Source organism: Taeniopygia guttata, chromosome 4 (genome assembly GCF_048771995.1).
Source record: "Taeniopygia guttata chromosome 4, bTaeGut7.mat, whole genome shotgun sequence".
NCBI lineage: Eukaryota > Metazoa > Chordata > Aves > Passeriformes > Estrildidae > Taeniopygia > Taeniopygia guttata.
The window spans coordinates 2447592-2465212 of NC_133028.1; the positions used below are offsets into that span (position 1 = coordinate 2447592).

Consider the following 17621-nt stretch of genomic DNA (forward strand, 5'->3'; position numbering starts at 1 on the left):
TCTAAAAACCTCCAATTCTGTCCTGGCAGAGCTGCACTGATGCTCTGCATGGGTACTTTATGCTTAAGGACAGGTGTTAAATCACATGAACTGGGGAAAGCTGCTTTTTTGGGTTTTTTTTTTTAGTAATTCTAATACTGTGCTGTGATTCAGGTGTCTCTGGGAAACCACAGGGCTCCAGAACCTTTCTGTTGCAGTAGGTTGGTGGCACTTGTGTTACCTCCTCCTAACATGAACCCACTTCTGGAGAAGTCCTGGTTCCTTGTGTAGGATTGCCCTGGGAGTAAACAAAGCTCGGGACACTTTAACAACTCATCATCATCCTCATCATCTTCGTGGAGCTGTTCTCTGCCCTCTAAATATGCAAATCAGGACATCTAGCACAGGTTAAATCCCAGCTACTTTTGCTGTTGCCATCCAAGTTGGGTGAGGAGTCTTCTGGGAAGGATGCAGTGTGGTTAAAAACTGGGAATGCTGAGGCAATTCCTGAAAGTTCATCCTTACTCGAGTCTGAGCAGTGTTGTGTGATTGTTCAGTTTGCAGAGCAGCTCCTTCAGCAGTTTGTGCTGCGACCTGGCGATGCTGAAAATCTTGTTTTAATTTTGTTTTTCTTCTTTTTTACTGGAAATACAACTTCTTAACTCTGCTCTGGGCTGAGCTCTCCACAAAGGCTCTCTGCAGAGCACGGTGACACGCTGGCCTGGAGCACAGAGCTGTGGGCTCCTGCATCTGTCAGTGCTGGCTGTGCCATCAAAGGGCTTTGCTGTCACTCACAGCTCCATGGGTTCTCCTACTCCCTCGTTCTAAATTCTTCCCTGGCTCTGACTCCCAATTAAAATCAGCAGGACTGATCTTCACTCTGCTTCTGCTGCTGGACGAAGTTCTGTGAGCTCTGATGAGCTTGGGTAGGGAATCTGATGAGATTTGGGTAGGGAACAGAGCAAGAGTAGTGTCAATCCTCAGAGATTTGCTGAGAAAGTGCGAGAACATGGGGAGAAAAACATAAAACCCAAGGAATTGGAGTGGGTTACACTTTATGCCGGCGTTGGGTGAGGACTTTTCTTCCCCAGGTGTCCTTTGGGGTTCCCCAGGTTTGAAGGAAGCGATGAAGTGGCAGCAGAAAGGCTGGTGGGGCTGTGGCAGCTGTGCCACGGTGGGATGGATGCCAGCAGTGCTGAATGGGGGCTGTGGTGGGGAAAACTAAGATTTGAAGCTGGTGGAGAGAAGATCTCAGCTGGTCAGTGCTGAGAACTGGGCAACCTTTGCCTCAAGGTGTTCAGCTGGGAGAACAGTGGAGGTGGAGTTGTTGCTGGGTGTTACCTGCTGAGAGGGGCTCAGGGTGGAAATTAGGAACACAGGGCAACTTGGGAGGAGGATGAGGTGACCTTCCTCTCCTCCTGGTGCTGGGGCAGGTGCTGGCACCCTGCAGTGCCCTTCTGTGACAAGCCACCCCACAGGACACGGTGTGAGGCACCAGGTTTATTCTCCTTTTCCTCTTGCCCGCTGCCATCTCTTTTTCCAGGAGTTAAACGCCTCTTCCCCCTGCTCCGAGCCTAATTGCGTCCCCAGGGTTTAACACGCGTGTGTTTGTTTTATTCAACGTGTTGGCTGTTCCCACCGGAACAGGCTGATTTTTCTATTTTTTTTTTTTTTTTCAGGGATTGGGCTTTTTTTTTTTTTTTTTTTTTTTTTTTTTTTTTTTTTTTGCTTATTGTGCACAACAAGCTCCTGCACAAGATATTCGTTGTGGGAGGAGGTGGGGAAGGGGGGGAGGAACTGTAGTAATGCCAATACTTCTTGAATATTATAAACCTGGCTTATCAGCCCGACGCAGAGCTGGAATTTGTCTCTTCCTGTGCTGCATCTCTGCTTTCTGAGAGGGGCGTTTAAATACAGGCTGGAGACGCTGCCTTGCCAGTGTGCTCTGCTGGGCTCTGACAGCAGCAGCGGGGCTGCTCCGGCGCCTTTGGGGTTTCTTTTATTACTCTTTATTTTTATTTTTTATTTCTTTTTTTTGCACTAAATCCTTTGGGGAAAAAGGAACTTCTCTGGGAGAAGGCTCTGAGACTGCATGTCCCAACAGTACGCGCTGCAGGAGGTGAAGGGAGACGCGGTTTGCTTCGTACCTGGCTCTCCTCTCTTCTCTGTCCTGATGGAGCCGGCGTCCTTCTGCTACCCCCGGCTCACCTTCCTGCGCTCGCCCTACGGCCAGTTCGGGGCCAGCGCCGGCTCTTCCCAGGATTTGGCCCCGTGGCCGCAGCGTTTGGTGTCCCAGAGGTGGAGCAGGCCAGTGGACGGTGCGTGAGCAGGGCTTGGAAGGGTTGGGACAGGGCAGCAGAGCAGCCCAGTGGGGTTTGAGGAGGTTTTGGAGATGGGAGGCAGCGCAGGTGGGACTTGAAGGATGGGTTGGTGTGGTTGTGGTGATGCTCTCTTGGTTCCACGGCTTGGCCGCTGGCATCTCCACCAAAGGGCAGCTGTGGTCCCTGCTGCACCCGGGGAGAGCTGATAAACAACCTCAGCGTGGAAAAAATTAAAAATAGAAACTGATCTGAGCCAGTCTTTTGTTTCCTGAGCTTGTTCACTTGCTGAAATGGATCCGGCACCGCATGAAACCTGAAATACCTGCTGGAAGCTCAGCGGGCTCAGTTCACCTTGAGGGTTGTGATGCTGTCAGGTATCCTCTAAACTGTTAGTGAAGGTATCAGGTGTGGGGATAGAGGAAGGTTTGCAGATGTTCTGTGCAGGTTTGTCTCACTATGTGGAGTTACCTTAAAAATTCCAGCTTGGTTCAAATCTTGATTTAATGTAATATGGGGAACTTGGTGGATCCTGCTGGTTTAGGAGCTGAGCCCTGTAAGTGCTGATCCTAAGGATGGGAGTCTCAACTTGTTATAAAACTTTTTTTTGGGGAGATGTCTGGCTCGTTGATTTATCTTTAAAAGGTAGAGCAAGGAGAGGGACTGGAGACTTCCAGGGGTCTCTTCCACCCTCAAACACCTTCTGAACCATGCTCTACCTCCTTACCATCTTATTGCCAGTCTGTGATGTGCCTTAACCTGGAAAAGCTCGTCAGGTGGCATGGCAAGAAAAAAAAAAAAAAAGAAATGGAGGAGACTGGCTGAGCAGTCTCGGCAGAGAAAACGCGTGGGAGGTGTTTAAAAACACGCTTTGCTTGTGGTTCTGTGCAGCAGAAACGAGCTGGTGGCAGGGCCTGGGGATGGGGGCTTGTGGATGTCCCTTCCCCAGCCAGGTGCTGCCTCCTCTTGCCCTGCTCTAGGAAGTGTTTTCTGCCTCCTGGTAAATATCATCACTGGGAATTATTTTTTACTGAAGTCACAGCAATTGTCAGAGTTACTGTAGTAGGGGAGTAACCCAGCCTTGCCAGCATTTGGATAATTTGCTGTTTATTTCTGTCTTATTCTTTTAGGGTTCTGCCTTTTCTAAGGCTGAATTGATGTTGCTTTGGGGAGGTTTGTTGTTGTTGTTTTTTGTTGTTTGTTTGTTTGGCCAGCTTAGACCATTCCTCTGGGGTTTAAGTCTCTGGGGGAGACTTGGCTTATTGTGCTGAAAATGTGGAATTGTAAGGAAAGTGAAGCAGTGTGGAATAGGCTGGAGCAGGAGGAGAGGATGTGGCATCTTCCTAAAAAGCTTTTTGGGCACCTCATGGTCCACCTGGGCACAGAGGCTGGGATTTAAGTCCCCTCGGATGAGGTGAGGTCTTTCAGCTCTAAATTCTGCAACTTGCTGCTGGAGCACAGACTTGCTGCCCTGTTTCTCATTCCGCTGCATGCATGCATTAACCCTTGCACTGCTGCTGCCGTGCAGCTGAGCTGGATGAAACACCAGAGCCCGGCAGGCACAGCAGCTGTATCTTTAAGGAATTTGCTCTATCTCCCTCTCAGCAGCAGGTTTTTTTTTTTTTACCTCTCCTCCTTTTTTTTTTTCATCCTCTGGCTTTCCCTGTACTTCTCTCTGTAAGGTACAGCATCTTTTCACTTCAGCTGAGCCTGGCTGGCACGGAGCTTTTTTTTATTTTTAAGGAGGCACAGGAGCTTTCTCCATCCTGCATCCAGCAAAACTCTCCAGCTCCAGAGCGCTGGGTCGCTTTAACTACTCTATTTCTGCTCTTGGAGGCAAACAGCTCTGAGAAGTGGTGGGATCCGGGTGGCTGGAGGAGGAGACAGCCCAAACCCTTGGCTGGGGCAGTGGTGGCATGTGCAGAGGTGCTGCCCAGGTGTGGGGTTGGCAGGGCTGGGCTGGAGGTGTCCATCTGGGAGCTAATGGGTCGCGCTCTCACTCCACCCATCCGCCGCTCGCCAATTGGAAGTGAGGGACAAAGATGCTCTGGATGGATTCATATTGGAGCCAGTGAAAAAGCAGGAGCCAGCTCTGCCTCGGCCACCTGAGCGAGTGGCCTTTGGGGACAAGTGCTGGTGGCTCGGGGGAGCAGCCCTGAGGGGAGCAGAGGCATCTCTCTCTTGAAGAAGTAGTGCAGGTAAGTTGTGGTCTTAAACCCCCCCCTGCCCAAACTGAAGCGCTGCTGTTGCTGGGTGATGCATTTGGTCAGGAAATCTGGAAAAGCAGCTCTGCCAGCTCTTGAATTATTTAATTCACTAAAGTAAGGCAGTGCTTGATGTATTTTCTATGGGCTTTGCTCTGCTTAGTGATGCTATCTATTGCCTGTGCTGGGTGTCTCTGTGTTTAAGGATGGAGAATGCCTTTTGAATTCCATTTAAATTAAGCAGAGTGCTGGCTGTCAGGGTTTGAATTTAGTTTCAAGGTATGCATGGGGAGATGAGCACTGAAGAGATTCTCTGTTCTGGTTTTTCTCTTAATTAATGGCAAAACATCCTCCCAACCTGTCAGTGAGCTTTACATAGAGCTGTTTCACTTGGGGGAAGTGCAGTGCTGAGTGGAGACAAAATCATGTATGTAGTGTGTCTGAAATGCTCCCAAACATCATCCCTGGTGCTGGAGCTGTGGAAGCCTTGAAAATGAACCATAAACAACATCCTAATGAATAACATTATCTCACAGCTTGTCAGTCTGCAGTTATTTCATCACTGGACTGGGGCATTTTAATTTTGGATTGATGATGGACTGGAAAATGGGATCTGGTGCTGCTGCCTCTCCCCCCACCTGTGTTGTTGTTGTTGTCACTGATGTTGTTTTATGGCTCCTAAACATGGGAAACTGCATGGGGTGATTTGTGTTACCCTGCTGAAGCTGGTGGGAATTGCAGACCCTGTTTCTGGGGGGATGGATGAGGCTGCAGAGTGCAGCTCTGTGACCATTTGGGGGTCCTTTGGGCTGTTCTTGCTTTTCGTGGCAGAGGGAGGTTTTTCTTTCTGAGTCTTGATGAGGAGCACAACTGAAAATGTGTTTGGTGATCAGGTGGCTGGTTTGAGTGCTCTGTTTCCAGTACAGACCTTGGGCTTAGCCTAACTGGTTTTCTGTGGGTTAGATCTGTTCCATCCTTTTTGGGGGTGGTGGTGGGAAAGGGAGCAGGAACAACTTTGCTGTAAAACCTTGGCTCAACCACTGCTGCCTTTCAGCAGCTGTTTTCATTTCTGGTGGCGATAAGATAGCAGGGGGGAAAAACTTTCTAGAAATTCACTTTGTTCCAAAACATGACCCTGGTACCCTGGAGGAGGGAGGGATGCTCCAGGGTGGTGCTGCAGCATCTCTTCCGCTTAACCCCCAAGAAAGGCTCATGCCCACCAGTTTACTCCTCCCTGCTGCTTGATTTTTACAGTATTTACACATTTAAATCCCTACAGGGAGCAGCTCCCAGCCTCTGAATAGCCCCAAGTCAGTGAAATGTTGTCAGGCTGTCTCCTAACAATTTTTGCATGGTTTACACATGGTTTACACAGTGCCACTGCAGATAAGTGGCAGGTGGTGGCCTCTGGAAGACCTGCCTGTAAAAAGAAGGCATTTCAGCAGAGAAAAAATATCTTAGGCATCTTTTAAAATCCATTTTCAACCCTAACCAAGATTTGGGGATGTTGCAGTATCTCTTTTTCTTTTGGATTAAGAGTGATGAGGCTTCTGATAGGGCTCTGCAAGGGAAAGAGCTGCCTGAGAAGCTGTCAGTAAGAGTTAATGCTTTCTAAATTATTTAAATGTTTCAGGAAAAGTCTACTGAAGAGCCTCAGCTGGCCTGATCTTGGGCCTTTGCCAGCTTGTGGCATCTCTGGAGGTGTTTGCTGTCTCTCCTCTCCATGTAGTGCTTAAGCAAGAAATCCTTGCAAGACTTAAATCCCTTTTAAGAGGGTCCAAAAAACCAAAACCTTCCCCAACAAAACCAAACCCCTCAAAACCTGTTTAAAAAAAAAAAAAAAAAAAAAAAAAAAAAAACACAACAAAAAGGGAGAGAATAACCAAAATAGTCCAACAGCCAAATCCCAAAGTGTTGTTGGTGCCTTGCTGCTGAAATTGTCCTCACCTGTGAAATGCTGGCCAAGAAATCCCAGTGGATGAGGAGTGGATGTCCTGCATGACTCTGGATGTGCAGGGTGGTTTCCTCTTGCAGCTCACCTCTGGGAGGCAGCCTCGGATATTAATTGTTTGGGTGGGCTAAATAATTGTGATGAGTCAACCTGGAGAACCTGGTGCTCCTGCTAAATCCAAACAGCCTTTTTTTTGGTTTTTTTTTTTTTTTGATTGAGGGGGGAGGTCTTTGGCAGCTGTCACTGCTGCACCCAGTGACTCTTTATTAGCTGGTTTTATTGCAGTGGGTGAGCTGGAGGAAGCTGAGGAGGGGAATTGTTCAATGCAGTGAGGAAAGGCTTTGAAAACAGCCACGTCTGATCCCTGAGCCTGTGTGTGGGTGGGTGTTTGCCTGGCAGGGAGCAGGCAGGAGGATGCTTCCTGCTTCATCCCTTCAATATGATGCTTTATTTTCCCAGCCAGCCACTGTGAAAATTAGTTCTGGGGTTTCATTTACCACGATTGCCCTGTGGCATAACTTAAAACCTCCCCACACCATTTCCATCCTTAGAAGAATATCCAGCTCCTTGCATATAATCCATGATTTGAGTCTTGAGTGCCTGCTGAGCCTCAAATCTGTGGAGTTGTGTTTTCTGCCTGGACCAGGACTGGGATGTCCTCCCACTCTGATGGAGGACACTGTTTAGATAAATCCATGGAGCAGAACTTTATATCCAGGTGACTCAGGATAGCCCTGGAAATGGCAGAGGACTAGTTTGTGTTGTTGTGATGTCCAAAAATCATAGAAATGGGACATTTCCAAGGGGTGTGATGTTTAGTTTAGATAATCCAGACCTCTGAGTCCTAAAAACAGGGATCTAGGGGAAGGAAACCCTTCTGGGAAGCAAAGAAATTGTGAAAAAATCCTTTGGGGATGCTTCTGGTATGGGGATAGGGGAATAAGCAACACATCAATGCAACCCTGTGGCAACAGGAGCATGTTAAACATAAAGGGAGTTATAAAGAATTATTTAACAGAACCATTCTCTCCTGTAAGGTTTTCTAGAGGATGTGTTTATATATCAGGGGGGCAAAGCCTGTGTCCCTGCAGGTCTGAGTCTCTGGGCTGGAGCAATAATTTGCCATCAAACTGGGGCTAGTTAAAAACACCTTCCTCCTCAGTGTCTGCTCTGAGCAGCACTTCATCTTCAAAAAGTTTACTGGAGTGGAGAGCTTGGGAGTAGATTTAAATCTTTCTGGGGCATGGCTATCTCCTAAACTGTTTTCAGGGCCTCCTGAGTTGATTTCTTGTAGGTATTTGCATGCAGACGATGTTTTATTCAAGCCATTTAGGTAAAAATCTGCAGTGAATATCCCTGTGTTGTTACCCAGTGATGCCAGGCACCCTTTTGCTGCCTGTGTTAAATCTCCAGGTGTGCTGTGTTTTTTTCCCTTCAGGGGCTGTGTTTTTCCTCCTCGCTGTGATTATTTTTGTCTTTTATTTTTTTTGGTCACACCTCTCTAGGCATGGCGAAAAACAAGTCAAATCTCCAGCTCTTGTCCTGTCAGTCAGTTGTGACTGACCAGCAGCACAGGGGCATATTCCAATCTCTGTGCCAGCAGGAGCTTTGCTTTCACCAGCCTTTTCCAGCTGAATTAGGTGGAGCTGTGGGAAGGAATCGGCTGCTGAAGGTGTAGATAGAAATGAGAAGTGGCAACTTGAGCCAGAATAGCTTTTTGCTTGCTGCTGTCCATGAATTCTTGCTGACTTGGGTGGTTTTAAATGATTTTCAGGGAATGTCTCTACCAAGAGCCTGTGCTAGTTGGTTCCTCTTGAGAACTCCCAGAATCTCTTGTTTTAAGAGCGCAAGAGTGGCTCTGTTGGAGAAAAACTGTAATATTGACATATTTGGAGCTGATCATCTCGTCTGTGACCAGATTTCTGCCTGTCAGGCTCCTGTCCTGTTCTACTGTGGTGCAGTTTTGTTATCAAAGGAGTTGGAGGCTTCCTCTTCGTCCTTCAGTTGCTGCACATTGAGATTTTTAAACTCCATTTCAGTTAATGCTCCACATAATTAAAAAATTCCTTCTCTCTTACAAGTTTTCCCTGAGGTATTATTTCCTCTGTGTGTGATTTTTCTCTTAAGTCTGGGTTTCTGCTGGCTTTGGGTGGAGAAGGGGAGCAGCACCATTTGGTTACTGGGTATTTAAAGCACATAAATGGTGACTCTCCCCTTGCTCTAAATTGCAGGAACCTGAATGCAGCTTCCAGATCCCTTGTGCAGGAGTCCCTTGTCCTGGGATGTTAATTCATGTTGGGGTGGAGAAAGCAAAGAGTAAGAATTTATTAAGAGTTTAATATTGAACACCAGCACTGGGGAGCTTTGGATGGGAGAAGCTGCACCCTCTTCCACCAGCTTGAAGCCTTGTATGAAACCATAAATTTGTCCAAGCTGGAATTACCCCTGGATCAATTTGAGGGGGTGCAACTTAACTGTAACACTCCTCATTTTGCAATCAGTGAACTCCTGGAGTCAGCTGGAAGTGGTCAAAACCTTGCTGCAAAGCTAAAGTCCTGCATGTCTTCTGGGAATTGGTTTTCTTTCCAGTTACCCATCCTGTTTCAGCCCAGTTATCTGACGGGGTAGTTCAGTATGATGCAATAATTGCTAATTCTTTATGAGAGGAATGAGCAAAGTCTAAAGGCTTTTTCAGCACAAAGAAGGGATTTTTTTGGTAACTTCTCACTCGCAGACTGACGTGTTTTGCTTTATCAGCTTTGAGGCAGGACATTGCATGTGCAATGAATCTGAGAAATGTCCTCAGAGCTCCAGGAAAAGTGGTGGAAATTGAGGCTGTTGGAGAAGCTGTGGCTGTCCCACCCCTGGAAGTGTCCAAGGCCAGGCTGGATGGGGTTGGAGGAACCACGTCTGGTGGAAGGTGTTGGAATAAGGGGTTGAAACTGGATGGTCTTTAAGGACCCTTCTAGCCCAAACCATTCTGTGGAATTGTGGTATTGGAGCATGCCCTCAGTAAAGGATAATGAAGATACATGATGTTTTCTGATCAGAACTTCTGGGCTAACTAAATTTTACCAGATTTATTAGCTGCCCATGTTCAGAGGCAGCCCAAGAGCTGCCAATATTACAGGGCCTGTAAATAAAAAAGTTCTTCCCCAGTACCTCTTTCAAACTGGTGTTGTCTCAAAATAAACTCCAATTACCTATCAAGGCACTAGAATTTTTTAGAGATTTAAGCCAAAAAAAGCCATATATGCCAAAGGCTGTGGCAGTACTTGTAGAAAGCTTTTGCAGAGCTGTGCTTCACTTCAATATAAGGCTTGTGCTGCAGAGGGATGTTTATTTGGAAGATGCCAGCACCAGAACATTGTAATTGAGTTACCCAAGTATCCCGAGAATGTGTTTTTATTCATAATCCTCCAGTATTGCAAGGCTCAAGGGAACTTATTGCTAACTTTAAAACAAGAGAGTCAAAATGGGTTATTAGTTGGAGATGCAGTGCATACAGGAATTTAATAATGGAGGATGGCATGGCAGGGGTTTGTTGTTAAATGTAAAAATGATAAGAATGTAAGAAATCAGGAAATATACCACTTCTTATCTGGTGCTTCCCATGGCAGATCAGTTGTTCCATCCCAGTCCTAAAGCCAAGCACCTTAAACAACAGCAAACCTGACTCTGCTACCAGTTAAAAAATAAATGTCATACCAGGTCTGGTGGAAGGTGTCCCTGCCCATGGCAGAGTGTTGGATGGTCTTTTAGCTCCCAGCTCCAACCATTCTGTGATTCTCTGATATTCCTCTGCCTTGGTGGCTCTTGGGGTCACTGCTTTTGTCTCAGCTCAAAGGGTAGTGGCTTAGCCATGAAATCTTCAGCTGTATCCTTGCATCTAGAAAAAGCAGCTTTGTTTTCTCTTTTGCAGTACTTCAGTTCATCACCTCTGAGTTCAGCACTCGGAAAGCTCAGAAATTTTCATTTTGAGGAAGGAAAGAAGTGGTAACACTGTGTGCCTCTCCAATTTAGTCTCATGCAATGGGCACCTCTGCAGGGAATAAGGTCGGGGTGGCAGTAGGAAGTTATTTTCTGGAGTAAATTAATGTTTAGAAAAGAAAAACACAATTTAAATTTGAAAAGAGAGCTGCACCACCTGCTTTTGGGCAGACAGTGGAAGGTGGCACCTTGTTCTGCCTTTGGATGAGGAGAGCAATTGGAGAGTCTTGTTGTCCTTGGAGGTGAAGGGTGAGAAGAGTCTGAAGAGGGGCAGGACCTCTCTGAGAGATGCCAGAGGCACAGGAATGAGTTGTTGTGCTGTGCATCTTTGCTCCTTGGGCTAGGCTTTCCAGCTTTGTCTCTAGAAGCGTTTGTCTTGCTGAAATGTCTTTGCTTGGATTTTTTTTTTTTCTTTAATTGTTGGAGCCTTTGAAATAAAACCTGAGTGAAATAATTGGCAGCGTGGGATTGGTGAATCTGAGGGTGTGGAGAGGGGGAACCCCTGCACTTTGCAGGCTGGAGGAAGATTTATCCTTCATGGAAACACTTCTGCAACTTCAGGCAGATTCTGGAGTATTCATGTTGAATTTGGAGACTTGTACTCCTGCCCAGGCTTCCCTAAGCCCAGCATTTGCATCGATCACTGCTGTGTTTCATAACTGGCCCTTGGTTGAACTCTTTTTAATTTTAGGAGTGGAGATGAGGTGGGGGGAGGAAATGCAAAGTTGGTGTGTACATCAGGCAGGGTGTGCTCAGCTTTGCTGTCAGCTCTGCACAACCCAAACCCAGCAGATCAAAACCCAGCCAAGGAGCTGAGATCTGGGATGTGAAATCTCGTTAAGTGCCAGGAGAGGGGAGCAGGTGGAGCTGCTGATGTGTTTGTCGTGCTGGCTGCTCCTGAGCCTGCACTTCAGCACCAGCCAGTCCTTAGGTAGCATCCCTCAGCATAAGGAATGCTTGGGGAATACAGGGAGAAAGAGATTGGGGTGTAAGGAGGAAGGAGATTAACTGGGCACTCCCCGAGATCTGTCTGGTTTGTTCTGCTCGGTTCAAAACTTGGGGTTTTTCAACCTGGAGAAGAGATGTCCTCTGTTAGGGGACACTTGGGTTTCAAGACGTTTCCTCCTAATTTATCCAAAGCTGGGACAGAAGGTTCTAGGGTGAACTTACCGTGATATTTTAGTGCTTTAAGGGGGCCTTTAGAAAAGGTGGGGATAGACTTTTTAGAAAAGCTTCTCAGGATAAAACAAGAGGTGATGATTTTAAACAAAAATAGGTTTAGATTAGACATAAGGAATTATTTCTTTGCAATGATGGTGGTGAAATACTGGACCATGATGCCCAGAGATTTGGTGGAAGTTGCCCATCCCAGGAAATGTTCAAGATCAGGCTGGATGGTGTGCTGAGCAGCCTGATCTAGTTACAGATATCCCTTCCCATGGCAGGGAAGGTGGAATAGACCTTTAGAAATCCCTTCCAACCCAAATTTTTGTATGAAAAAGTCAGGTGAACGTTGCATTCTGTAGTGCATCAGAGGTGCAGATGCTGTAGCCCCCAATTTACCCTTCCCACCTCCACCTGTGCTAATCCCTGACCTTTCAGCTGCTCCCATGGCTCCCTGCCTGTGTCTGGGCTTGTATAAACACCCATCACCTTTTACCTCCTGGGCACAACACACGCAGGTTCCTGATGTTAATGTGCCCCTTCCGTGGGGGATGTAACAGCTCTTCCAAAGGCGCCAACAAGGCTGTTTGGAAGTCTGCATTGGGTTGGTGCTGTGGGACAGCATTATGTTGGGAGAAGACAAATTACCAGGGCTGGGTTTTTGCCAGGACATAGTAGGGTGGTGAACGCCTGACTTTTTCTTTTTTTTTTTTTTTTTTTTTTTTTCCCTCTCCCCCAAACGTGCCATTGCATCTTTAATTACAAGGTTAAGACCTCTGTTTTATGACTCATCTGAAAAAACCAGCACCTCCACCATAATTACCCGAGCATGTTGCCGGGGGGACTGTGGCTCATTAGTGACTCAGAGGAACCAGTGGCACCTAATGAAATGGCACTGCTTGCTGTAACACCCCAGCCTTGCCCTTTTCATGCCTGGTCCACGCAGGGACCAAACCAGTCTCCCGTAAAGGTGTGATACCAACCTGGACAATGCTGCAGCTGGAAGGAATTTCTGGGGAAGAAACCAACCAATTCCTGATCATCAGACAGCATCAACCTGCAGAAATAGCTGTGTTCAGTTGAAGGAAAAGCAGAGGGTCTCATTTTGCCCAGTGAAGGATGAACATGTTGCTTCAGGCTCCCTCAGAAGCCATAACAGGAGTGAGAAATGGATAAACCATCCTGCTGGGAATGTGGTTTCCTTGGGTAATCTGCCCGCCGAGGCATATTTTGTTTGTTTCCCTGAAATACGTAAATGCAATCATTGCACAATAAGAACCTCTTTAAAAACTTTCCTTTGATCATTAACATGCTAATCAGTCTGGATGGATCTTCTCCTTCCCTTCCAGGTGGAGGGAAACAATTGACTGGTGTAATGGGTGCCCCTTGGCCACAGTTCGGTGCCGTTTGTTCCTCCAGCCCATTGTTCTGGGATGAACTTTGGAACATTGTGTTTCTCCCTTGGACCAGACACTGGAATTGCCCTCTGGTTTATGTGCTGGCTCTTTTTTTTTTGTTTTTCCCATAGCCATCATGGTATCCCTTCAGGAACCTGTTGGCACTGGAAGGTCTGAGTGGTGACAAGTGACAGGGCTGGGAGGTGCTGCCATCAGTGGCAAGTGACTTTGCATCCCTCGTGTGCACAGGGGCTCCCGGGGGACCAGCAGGAATTGTGAGGTCTGAAAATGTGGCACACTGCACAAGGGAATAATGAACCTGCAACCCAGGAGCCAGAAGTTATGGGGCAGAGAGAGGGTCTTTGGGAAACAGTGTCATACCTCAAAGGAAAAGCAGGAAGCCTAATCTGTAGAACAATAAGGCAGGCGAAACCTCTTTCCTTGTTGGCCCAAATTCATCCCAGGCTTGCGTAGGTAATGTTTGATTAGCCTAATGAGGTGGGGAGAGACAGAGCAAACCTATTCCTCTTTCTGATTGCATTTTGGCTGGGAAGAAGCGTGTGAAGAAGCAGCATCAAGCCTCATTTTTCCAAGGGGCTGCTTGGGTGACTCTTGCTCAGGGCTTAAAATCAACAGCTCTGTTATTCATGTAAAATGGGCCATGCACCTGTCCAGGGGAGCTGCTGCCTGTGCCCACGCAGGCTGAGCTGTCACATTTTGTCAGCCTTCAGAACAGCCAGGCTGGGTTTGGGCACGGCTTTGATCACACCTGAGAACAGGTGCTCCTGTGCTCTGTTATCATGCCAAGAAATGTTCAGTAGCTGCTTTGCCAGCAGTGAATACTGACTCAGTATTCTCTGTTCCCTAATAAATGCTGGGGATGCATCCCTGCTGCTGCTGGGTTTGTGGATTTGTTCTTGCTCAGCATCATTTCCCATTTGTGGCTTCCTCACCAGACCCTGTTGGTGCAGATGGTGTTGGCTGCAGGACCCCAGCTCAGGAAGTGGGCCAAGGAAGGCTGGAGGGTTCTGGGGCTTATCTTCAAGTGCCAAGCCCTGTTTGGGGGATATCCCAATGATTAGGAGCAGCAGGATGGGAAGTGAATTCCCATTTTCATCGAAATGGAGTTGTTTTTTCTAACTTAAACTGGTTCTTTTTATCTGAGCACAAGGTACAACCTGGGCTTCATTATGGCTTGTATTTTTATAAAAACCTTTCAGATGTTTAGTTTGTATTTTTGCTGACATACTTGGTCAGGTTTGGTAAATCCCTGAGATGATCAGACTCGTCCTGATCTTTAGCCTTGCTCTTTTGTGGTCCCAGCCCAGGTTGTCTGAGATTTTTTTTCAAGTACTGCCTGTGGCTATAAAGGAAAGTTCTGGTAAATACTATACCATCACTAAGCAAAAAGTTACATTTACCACATTCAGAAAAATCTGATGCCTGCAGTATTTTGGGACTGGCTTTGTGCTGTAAAGTGAAGACATGCAGCATCTTGATGATTCTCATGTTTCATTTTTTTCTGTCTTCTCCAGAGTCTCCACCAGCAGCGATGTCAAGAAATGGATACTTCTTTGAAGAGAGTGGCAAGTATTATTTAACTTTTTTGCATGCACCCCTTATTGGAGGGAGAGCTGCACTACAGGGGCAGCTGCAAACCTGACATGGGTGACACAGAATCCATTTAGCTGAAGTGTGAGGTGAAAACAGTCTGGTGTGGTGGTTGTGTAACCTTGTACTGGGAGCAGGCTCCGTGTTTTCAAATCCTGTAGATGTCTGAGATAGTCAGGCAGTAAATAATCAACTCCACATTGTCATCAGTGACTGTTCTGGGTGGCTCCTTGTTTTTCAAGTTCTTTCGTGATGTTTTCCTGTCACACAGCCTGGCAGGTGTATTTGCCTGTCTTTTTCTGGAGTGGGGATCATGTGTGGGTGTTGGATCCCTTTGGAGACATCCTGTCAAAGAGCATCAAGCAAAAGTTGGATGGCTTTGGCAGACACATCTTTTACTGTAAAGATTTTTTTTTTTCTTTCTTTGAAGCAAGATTAAATGGTGGCATTTGAAAACTTGGATCATCTGCCTCAACTTGGATCATCTGCCTCAAAGATGACTGAGATCTTGGAGATACAGTACTGATAAAGGAACAGCTGAAGTGCAGTGCAATCCCATCTTTTCTGCTGATTTTGGAGAAATAGAATCATGGAATAATTTTGGTTGGAAAAGACCTTAAAGATAATCTTGTTCCAATCCCCTGCCCTGTCTTTTCCCCCAAAACAGCATGTATTTAGTGTATAAGGGAGAGATCTGGAAATCTTCAGGAAGTAGTCCCTGAGGGCTTGGGGCTTCCTGCCCTTGGAAGTGCTGGAAATATCCAGGGCTTCCAAATGGTGAGAGGAAAATATTAAAATTCTCTGGTTATTCAGGCTTGTAGCTGTCACAAGGATCATCTTTCTTGTTCCAGGGGGCCAAGCCTTAGGTTGACATCTGGAAGGGGAAGTTGAATGTCTGCCAGATGTCAGCTGATCCAGCACCACTGGTGACAGCACTTCCTTTGGCACTGGCTCTCCCCTTCTCATGCAAAGAACAAATTTTGGGCAGTCAAGGGACAAAACTGGAAGCCAGTCCTCTCATCTATAGCCAGAGAGATGAGAGATTCTCTGGTTCTCTGGAGGCTGGGTTGAGTTGCAGAAGGGCAGAAAATAATGCCTGACCTCAGGGAGGTTTTCTGAGAGCATGCAGGGCATGAGGCTGGGGTAGCCCTGCTCAATCCCTCCTTCCCACCTTGCCTGTGGGCTTTTGGGATGTGGCTGGTGCTTTCCTGAGGACTGGCAATGTGAGAGGGTGACCCAGGTTGGGACCTGGGGAGGTGACTGAGCCCCCAGAATGTGTCTTAGAGAAGTGTAAGGGCTTGGGGAGAAACGCTGCTGGTTTTGGAGGCAGGACAGGCCCCTACTTCTTCCTAAACCCTTCTTCCACAGGGAACACAAGCCCAGCTGTCTGTCCTGGTCTGGCATCTTAGGTGGTTCTACATGTCACCTTCAGAACTCAGTCTTGCCTTCCTGAAACTATCCCCACAAACAACAAAAAAAATAAACCAAACCCAAAAGCAGATCTCTGAATATTTTTTTGTTGTTGTTGTGGCATCCGCTGTGTGACTCTCTGAGAGAGGCTTCTTTTGGTTCCATGGCAGTGGGCATTTCTGCCCTATATTTGTGTTATTACTCATCTTTCTCCTTTGTCTTAAGGAGACAGCTCCTTGGAGCTGCCTCTGAGGGCTTTGAGCAGCTCTGTGGTGCTTTCCTGTTGTTCTTCTGTGGTTTGGGGAAGGAGGGGACATTGCTGACGAGTTCCTCCACGGCCCGCACGCAGCGCTGAGCGTTGCGATTGGAAGTACAGTGGATTTCTTGGTTATTTCACCCTCAGAGCTGCTGTCACTCTTACTCCTCATTACAAACTGACCTTTTGGAGGAGTTCAGCTGCTGTGGAGGGATGAATCACCTTCTGCTGCTTGATTGAAGCGAGACCTTGGCGCATACGGACAGCACATCCCGGAGGGTGCCGGCGTGAGCGCTCCCACCCTGCTGCGCTGCTTTGGTGATCTCTCTGCGGGAGTTTTGTGCTCTCAGATTCTCAAAGCCTTCGCCCCAAAACGTCATCGTGGCTGGAGGAAACCACAGATAAAGATGTTACCTTTTCACGGGGTTTCAAAACAGCTTGTTTTGAAACGGAGCTACGAAATCGCCGAGCTGCTTCGTGGGGATCTGCCAGGCAAGAGATGCTCTTGCCCCACCTATGAAACAATACAAATCCTCAGTCCCCCAATGTTGTGTTGGGAGAGGGCAAAGAAAAAAAGAAATCTTTTTAGTTCTATCTTTTGGATGCTTTTCTCAGCAGGGCAACATCTTTTGATATTCTTGTTTGTGTAGAGTGGAGCTTTTTTTTCCCCCTTATCTCCTCCTGGGATCTTGCATATACATATGGTTTTCTGTATTCTTAGTAATTAGGATGTTTTTGTTTCTGAGCATATCTGAGGCTCTCTTTGGAGCCTGGGTCTGTCTTTTGCCAGCTAACTTTTCTTTACCCTTCTTGTGTTCTCAACAATGTTAAAATTTAAAAGTTGGAACCTCATTTTCACTTGAAGGGACTGTAGCGAGCGTGATCTTGGCTGCAGCACCAAAGCAGAGCTTTGTAAGAACCTCCTGGATGTTTACATCCATAAAAACTTCAAGTGTTTAATAATTTGTAGCTCTGTTAATTACTAAGGAGCTGGGGAAAGCCCTGGAAGGATTTTTTAGTGAATTAATATGTGACTATTTGGGAAGTTCAGAGGTTGTTGTGATCCCAACCATCTCCCAACCTAACTAGCTAAAAATCTGGAAAGTTCATCAAGGAGATCAGCTTTGAGTTCAAGTTCTCCCTTATTTCTGGAAGAACTTGAAAGCCACTTTTGTGGCTTTTAGTGCCTTGCATGAGGTAAATACTTACAATGTAGCTGGAAAAAAAAATCTAGTGAAGAGTTTGTTCTGTACAGGCAATATTAAGAGGAAAAAAAAAAAGGAAATAAATTCGTGCTTGCTCACTTGGACATTTCTGATTGAGGGTGGTGACAGCAGATTT

General features: G+C 46.7%; 1 protein-coding gene across 7 annotated transcripts in view; it reads left to right on the forward strand.

Moving 5' to 3' along the window:
* The window catches only part of SLC4A11 (solute carrier family 4 member 11), a 101601-nt gene that overhangs the window by 8512 nt on the left and 75468 nt on the right, over positions 1-17621 (forward strand). For 3 of the 7 annotated variants that reach the window (XM_072927883.1, XM_030270266.4, XM_041715608.2), the window contains exon 2: positions 14539-14589. In XM_072927883.1, the coding sequence (XP_072783984.1) occupies positions 14539-14589 (51 nt within the window). Of the gene's footprint in view, positions 1-1831; positions 2298-4354; positions 4496-14538; positions 14590-17621 lie in introns of those variants that run through there. The other 4 variants (XM_072927884.1, XM_030270269.4, XM_030270265.4 and 1 more) reach the window with 3 other exon arrangements.